Source organism: Lethenteron reissneri, chromosome 12 (assembly GCF_015708825.2).
Source record: "Lethenteron reissneri isolate LAM-NWPU_2019-01 chromosome 12, ASM1570882v1, whole genome shotgun sequence".
NCBI lineage: Eukaryota > Metazoa > Chordata > Hyperoartia > Petromyzontiformes > Petromyzontidae > Lethenteron > Lethenteron reissneri.
In genome coordinates, this window is record NC_083790.1 from 41,241 (window position 1) to 49,377 (window position 8,137).

The window sequence follows — 8,137 nt, forward strand, 5'->3', positions numbered from 1 at the left end:
TCCCGCCTCCTCCTCTGGCTCCGCCCGTGTTTCCATGGCGACGCCTGGCGCCCTCCCCCCTCCCGATTATAAGACGCACCGGAAAGTAAGACGCATCCCGATGTCGCGCCTGCGGTCAATACAAAAAGTGTAGGCATCTGCGTCAACGCACACACCTACCGGATTATAAGACGCAGCGAGAGGTATTGCTGTCGTCTTAACCGGATTATAAGACGCAGCGAGAGGTATTGCTGTTGTCTTATCCGGATTATAAGACGCAGCGAGAGGTATTGCTGTTGTCTTATCGGGATTATAAGACGCAGCGAGAGGTATTGCTGTTGTCTTATCCGGATTATAAGACGCGGCGAGAGGTATTGCTGTTGTCTTATCCGGATTATAAGACGCAGCGAGAGGTATTGCTGTTGTCTTATTCGGATTATAAGACGCAGCGAGAGGTATTGCTGTTGTCTTATCCGGATTATAAGACGCAGCGAGAGGTATTGCTGTTGTCTTATCCGGATTATAAGACGCAGCGAGAGGTATTGCTGTTGTCTTATCCGGATTATAAGACGCGGCGAGAGGTATTGCTGTTGTCTTATCGGGATTATAAGACGCAGCGAGAGGTATTGCTGTTGTCTTATCCGGATTATAAGACGCAGCGAGAGGTATTGCTGTTGTCTTATCCGGATTATAAGACGCAGCGAGAGGTATTGCTGTTGTCTTATCCGGATTATAAGACGCACCGAAAAGTAAGACGCACTCCACACCTGTGCCCGGGTGTTCAGAAAGTTGTACATACCTGGTGTCTTGCCACACGAGCGTGGAGCGCGCCGGATTATAAGACGCACTGGGAAGTGAGGCGCGCCATCAGCCTGTGATCAGTGCCGTGCATCATCGCCCGTCGTGTCGTCAGCTGCCGCGCAGGGAGATCGACAGGCGGGTGTCTCAGTCCAGCGGCCTCGCCGTGACACCGGCCCGCAGATGCAGCGATGCCGTCTCAGCCCGCCAGCTGGTGGTGGTGGATCACGACATGTCAGAGTCGTGAGAGATGCCGTCTCAGCCCGCCAGCTGGTGGTGGTGGTGGTGGATCACGACATGTCAGAGTCGTGAGAGATGACGTCTCAGTCCGCCAGGTGGTGGTGGTGGATCGTGACATGGCAGAGTCGTGAGAGATGATGACGGATCGGATTGATATATTTATGGCTGATTCATTAATCACGGCCTTTATTAGCCATGAAAGGCTCGCTGTAATAATGATCATTCCTTGTGTTTACCCAGAAAAGCCTCACTTAGTCTCAAGACTCCTTTGCAGGAGGGTCCTGCTACATTGACATATTTTTACGCGATCTACCCCAACACCTCGATTATGGATAATATTGGTCGCGAAAGCCGATGTTTGTGTGTTGTAGTACGGAGTTAGACTGATGGCCTTAATCTAAGTTGTCTTGTGGTTGTTGTTGTTTGACTTGCATCCCATTGGGATTTTTTCACACAGCGTTGGTGTGCGGTGTCTTTTCTGCAATATGTTGTGTCTTTTCTTGGATTTTCTGTTTGCACATAGTCACATATTCACTTTAAGATGTTTTCTTGTTCATGTTTTTGTTTTTTGTTTGTTTCGGTTGCACCTGATGCAAGAGCCGAATGGCTCACAGGGCTATAGCTAATAAATGAACTTGAACTTGACTACTTCGTATTAAATGACATTGCCACGTTTGGCCAATTCACTAAACCCGTGTCCAAGCGAGGGGATGGCGCCCAGGATTTACTTAACGCCGCAGCTATCCAGGGCTGAGCTCCAGAAGATACCCATGCACCTACACGCGCCTGTGCACGCGCTTAGCCGCACACCTGTATATCCACATGTTCACACACTTGCATACACACCTGGACATCCCGCGCCTCTAAAGACACATTCCCCGTATAGCTCCTTCAAGGTGGGCGAGGCAAGTGGTGCTCGTGACCACCGACACTGTCCACTTGGGGGTGGTGCAGCTAATGCCGCACCCGGCCGCCTTTGTACCTCCAATGGTGATGTTCGCACATCGGACCAGGTACTAATTTAACACTGAGTCGACCTAGGTGAAGCCCAGGGCCATCTTCGATCAATTTCACAACAAGTTCCGCAATCAAATCAGAGAACACGATTGAATCACGGGCGTCTGAAACCCGGATTCGAACCCATGAGTTCATCGTTGCCAGCTCCAACTCTGTACCTCCGAAACGGCCACTCGAGGCGTGGTTGAGCCACCCAGACCCTTTGCTGTGAGCGTGTTCATGTTGACCAACTTGACCATCAGCAGCAGCCGCTGCTGCTGCTGCTGCGGCAGCCGAATCACGCCGGGCATCTCGACTGGACAACAATGGCATCTCTCGCAAAACGCGACATCGCTAATTATACACGGGATGGAACGCGTCGGAGAGGATGGAACGCGTCGGAGAGGATAGAACGCGTCGGAGAGGATGGAACGCGTCGGAGAGGATGGAACGCGTCGGAGAGGATGGAACGCGTCGGAGAGGATGGAACGCGTCGGAGAGTACGTCCGCTGGGGAGCTCGTGGATTGGTGGAGTCGAGCGTCGCAGCATCATGAGATGTGGCTGCGGCGGTTTGGGGAGACAGCTCTTGAAGTCCTAATCCAGCAGTGGAGTGACCCTGTCTGATGACGACGGTGATGAATTACAAACGGGAGATTTATCAACATGGAACGTTGTTTCAAATGCCCCGCCAGGAGATGGAATTGAAGAGGTTGTAAACACACTTCTTTTTCTTTCACGGGACCCTTCTGGAATTAAACACAACCCAATCCATTTGTCATTTCAGCTATACCCGGGGGTGGGGGGGTTAAGGGTGTCAACAGCCGGGCGCTGGCAAAGGGATACCCCTCCCCTACCCCACTCTTCTACACTCCAACATGCCCCTCCCCTACCCCACTCCCCTACCCCACTCCACTACCCCACTCCAACATGCCCCTCCCCTACCCCACTCCCCTACCCACTCCACTACCCCACTCCAACATGCCCCTACCCCACTCCCCTACCCCACTCCACTACCTCACTCCAACATGCCCCTCCCCTACCCCACTCCCCTACCCCACTCCACTACCTCACTCCAACATGCCCCTCCCCTACCCACTCCCCTACCCCACTCCTCTACACTCCAACATGCCCCTCCACTCCCCCACTCCACTACTCCACTCCTCTACACTCCAACATGCCCCTCCCCTACCCCACTCCACTACCCCACTCCACTACCCCACTCCACTACACTCCAGCATGCCCACTCCTCTACCCCACTCCACTACCCCACTCCACTACACTCTAACATGCCCCTCCACTACCCCACTCCACTACCCCACTCCACTACACTCCAGCATGCCCACTCCTCTACCCCACTCCACTACCCCACTCCACTCCCCGTCTTAGTGCAGCTCCCGGTCACCCCGCCCTTCTCTCTCCCTCTGCCTACCTCGTCTGTCTCCTCGTGTTTCAGACCCTGCACCACCCCCTTGATCCCCCATCCCCTCCCGCCGGCGCTGGCCCCTCTCTGTACCCCTGCCAGGACCCCCTTGGGGTAAATATAGCGGTGCGAGTCTGGGCTGGGGAGGCCCCGGGGAGAGAGACGCGAGGCTCAGCACGGATGTCGTCGTCTCTGCAGACCACGGTGCGAACCTACTTCTTCGAGAGCCTGCAGTACCTGCTCAAGACCCACTCACTCGGTGAGGGTGAGCGCCTCGCGAGTCTGCGGTGCGTGTGCTCACCAGGTGAGGGTGAGCGATATGCGAGTCTGTAGTGACTCCGCAGGACCCACTCACCAGGTGAAGGGGTGAGTAACCGAGTGTCTGTGCGCGTGATCCACTCACCCCTCGGTAAGAACCCGCGCCGCCGCGTGAGCGGCTCCCAGCGCCCTCGTGCACCGCGTTGGTCGTCGCGGTGTTCGCGGTGACGCAGTGGATCGAGCGCTCCGCTACGAACCCAATTATGTGAACCGGTGCTGGGCCTCCCCTAGGTCGACTCGGCCTCGAAAGAGTACCTGATGCGGTGTGTAAACATCGCCACTCGGGAGACAAAGGCGGTCCGGACTTGGGCTGGCCACCCACCACCTGAGGTGCTCGCTAACAGAACCTGTCCCAGCAGTCTGATGAAGCCGGTTGTAATATCCAGCGAAATATCGGACAGCATTGTCAAAATATAATCGGCACATTTTCTCCACGACGTCACAACTGCACGACTCGATTTCATCGTCTCTGCCGTCGGGTGGTGGAGGGCTACAGTTACACATACTGGACATGAGACCCCGCACGACGATTTGATCGCAACCCGAAGTCGGCCGTGAATCCGTTCGTCGAAGTGGGACCGCTGTTGTCCGTGTGCCCTGCAGTGAAGATTTTCGTGCTGACCTGCGAGCGGGTGGGCAATGACATCACCTTCTACGCCAAGGCGCGCCGCTACTACGAGGGGATGACCCCCACGGAGGAGAGCATGCTGGGGGGCTACACGGAGATCGCCGGCATCGACATCGACGCCTCCCGCCGCTTCCTCGCAAGATTTGTCGGGGTGCGGATCCTGGGGGAGGGGGGGGCGATGGGTGTTGGTTGCAGCCGCGGAGGTCTCTCTCTGTCAGTAGGGAGAGACAGAGGGAGAGACAGAGAGAGAGAGAGACAGACAGAGGGATATACAGAGGGAGAGACAGAGACAGACAGAGGGAGAGACAGACAGAGGGAGAGACAGAGAGAGATCCCCACTGCGTGAGGAGCACGTGGAGGTCCTCGGGAAGGGTCAGGGCGATAATTGGGGGGCGGAATCCAATCAGCAGCAGGCGGTTGGTTATGGAACGCCCCCCCCCCCCCCAATCCAGCATGCCGACAACACGCCTAAGCCAAGGCAGCACTCCCCAGTCTGTGAGAGAATCCTCCCCTCGTCTCCTCTAAAGGGGTCTCACGCTCCGCGTTGCCAGGTCACTGTTTAAAGTAGCGTGGCGCGGGAGGTGACCTGTGTGGGGGGGACCCGCCCCGCTCGCGCCCTGGAGGGACCACCCCACCTCGGGGTTCGACTCTCTCTCCTCGCCTGCCCCGGCAGGTGGCAGCAGCAGCCGCCGGCAATCCATGCCGCGGGGTGGGAGAGTCACGGGCGGATGGTGGTGACTGTGGCAGTCCCAAATGAGCACGTGGTGCAGTGTGTAAACATTGCCACTGGCGGGCAAAGGCGGCCGGGTGCTGCTCACTCACCCCCTCAACAGTCTGATGAGGCCACACGGGGGATCGTTCCTTTTGGCGGTTGAGGTGGTTCCAGACACAACACATTCTCATCGTGCAGTTTCATGCAAGATTCAGAGAGAAATCCATGATGCAGGCCGTGATCGGCACACATCGGTCTTGAGCCATGGAAACTGGACATGAAACGTGATGATGGTGATCATGATAATGATAGATGGTAATGATGATTAATAGTGGTGATTATGGTGATGATTGATAGTGATGGTGATTGATGGTAATGATGATATGCTGGCGATGGTTATAAGGTTCGTGATGAGTATTCCAGTATGTGGTCGTGATGATGATATCGGTGATTGTCGTGATGCTATGGATGATAATTATATTAAAGTTGCTGCTGATGCTGCTGCTGATGCTGCTGCTGCTGCTGCTCCGACTGCTGCTACTGATGATGATGCTGCTGTTGATGATGATGCTGCTGCTGTTGCTCCTAATGTCACCACTAATGCTACTGCTGGTGCTGCTACTACTGCTACGACTGCTACGACTGCTCCTGGTGCTGCCGCTGATGACGACGCGCAGGACAGCGCGGGCCAGGCGCGCTCGGAGCTCGCCCTCGACTGCGGCGCGGGCATCGGGCGCATCACCAAGCACCTGCTGCTGCCAGAGTTCCGCTCCGTGGACATGGTGGACATGACCAGGAGGTTCCTCAACATCGCCCGCAAGAGCTACCTGTGCCGCGACGAGGCCCGGCGCGTCAATCGCTTCATCTGCTCGCGCCTGCAGGACTTCAGACCTCCCAGCGCGTCTTACGACGTCATCTGGATTCAGTGGGTCATCGGTGAGGGTCAGGCGTGAGGAGGGGAGATGAATGAGGGTGAGGCGGGAGGCGGGAGGAAGTGAGGGGTGAACCGTAGGGCACGGGTGGGGTGTGGGTCAAGGGCTACGGGTGAGGGGTTAAGGGTGGGGGCCACGCGTGCGCGGTGGGCCATGGGTGAGGTGAGCGGTAGAGGCGGCCGCGTGTGTGTTCGACGTGAGTCGTCTGGATTCATTAGTCATCGGTGAGGGGAGAGCAGTGGTGGCGAGGAGCATGCCTAAGGCGCGGGTCACGGGTTAAGTTGCGGTTGATAAGGTCCCCGACAAGTCCACGTGCACGAGTCACGTGGGGTCACGCGCCCCGCGCACGAGTCACGTGGGGTCACGCGCCCCGCGCACGAGTCACGTGGGGTCACGCGCCCCGCGCACGAGTCACGTGGGGTCACGCGCCCCGCGCACGAGTCACGTGGGGTCACGCGCCCCGTGCACGAGTCACGTGGGGTCACGCGCCCCGCGCACGAGTCACGTGGGGTCACGCGCCCCGTGCACGAGTCACGTGGGGTCACGCGCCCCGTGCACGAGCCACGTGGGGTCACGCGCCCCGCGCACGAGTCACGTGGGGTCACGCACCCCGCGCACGAGTCACGTGGGGTCACGCGCCCCGCGCACGAGTCACGTGGGGTCACGCGCCCCGCGCACGAGTCACGTGGGGTCACGCGCCCCGCGCACGAGTCACGTGGGGTCACGCGCCCCGTGCACGAGTCCGGCTGCGCCTGACATCTCCCGCCCACCGCCTTCCCATCCAACTCCCCCCCGCCCCCCCCCGCCCCCCGCGCGCCAGGCTACCTGACCGACGAGGACCTGGTGGAGCTGCTGGTGCGATGCCGGCGCGCGCTGCGCCAGGACGGGGTCATCATCGTCAAGGACAACGTGGCGCGCGAGGGGGTCGTGCTGGACGAGGTGGACGGCAGCGTGGCGCGCGAGCTGCGCGTGCTGCACGGCATCGTGCGGCGCGCCGCGCTGCGCGTGCTCGCCGAGCAGGAGCAGCGCGACTTCCCCAGCGACATCATGCCCGTGTGGATGTTCGCGCTGCAGTGAAGCACGGGCGGCCGCGGGCGGGGGGAGAGGGCGAGGAGGGGAGCTGACGAGGAGGAGCGGGGGAGGAAGAGGAGAGGATGATGATGATGAAGGGAGTTGTTGGAGGAGAAGATTAGAGTGAGCAGATGAGGAAGAGGAGACGAGTAGGAGGAGGATTGAGGACCACACGAGGAGGTGTGTGAGGAAGAGGAGGAAGGTGAGAAGGAACAGCAGCAGGAGGAGGGGCGCGTGGTTGTAGAGGGGCACCTGGGAGCATTGGTGGATGGGAGTGGTGACCCTGGGTGTGGTTGGAGGAGCTACCTGGGCGATGATGCATGGGGGGGGGGTCCCCATACCCCCCAACACCTCCACGCCACCCTCGCCTCGCCGTGCCGTTTGGGCCACGTGAGCGACGTCGCTCTGCAGACAGGAGTGGCAGCACGCGGCGGTGAGCAGTGGTGAGGAGGAGCGCCTCACTGGGTGAGTGTGGCTGTGTGTGGCGCGTGTCCCGTTTGGAATGTTGGACAAACACACGTACACACGCGTGTACACGCATCACACACGTGTTACACACACGCACGTGTTACACACACGCACGTGTTGTACACATATACATCACGCTCGCACGTGCGGTTTAAAGTCTCAGCTTCAGGGTGGAGTAATAATAGTTTTCGGAGGTCACCAAACACACGCACACGTCCACAGATGCACCACGAACATACGCACACGTCCACAGATGCACCACGAACACACGCAAAGATCCCCGTGCAATACTCTTAGTTCTTTCGGTAAAGTCACGTAGGTAAAAAATGTAATTAAAATTGATAAAAATAAAACAATAAAAATCACAACGTTTCGGAGGCAACACAAGTCTCCGTCATCAGGTGGGACCGTCACAGCCAGGCAGCAAATCTGGCTGTGACGGTCCCACCTGATGACGGAGACTTGTGTTGCCTCCGAAACGTTGTGATTTTTATTGTTTTATTTTTATTAATTTTAATTTCATTTTTTACCTACGTGACTTTGCCGAAAGAACTAAGAGTATGAATCATTGCAG

At 57.7% G+C, this 8,137-nt stretch overlaps 1 protein-coding gene across 6 annotated transcripts; it reads left to right on the top strand.

The window, feature by feature from the left end:
* Positions 1-3,567: 3,567 nt before the first annotated feature.
* LOC133341631 (N-terminal Xaa-Pro-Lys N-methyltransferase 1-like) lies at positions 3,568-7,873 on the top strand. 6 transcript variants are annotated; one of them, XM_061550225.1, is made up of 4 exons: positions 3,568-3,693; positions 4,356-4,531; positions 5,770-6,028; positions 6,845-7,873. In XM_061550225.1, exons 1-4 carry the CDS (start codon positions 3,615-3,617, stop codon positions 7,099-7,101), a joined length of 771 nt encoding a protein of 256 aa, XP_061406209.1. In that variant the 5' UTR covers positions 3,568-3,614; the 3' UTR covers positions 7,102-7,873. The 6 variants fall into 6 exon arrangements, with proteins under 6 accessions (XP_061406209.1, XP_061406207.1, XP_061406208.1 ...); XM_061550223.1 differs by having other exon boundaries at positions 3,584-3,738; XM_061550224.1 differs by having other exon boundaries at positions 3,584-3,699.
* Positions 7,874-8,137: the final 264 nt, after the last annotated feature.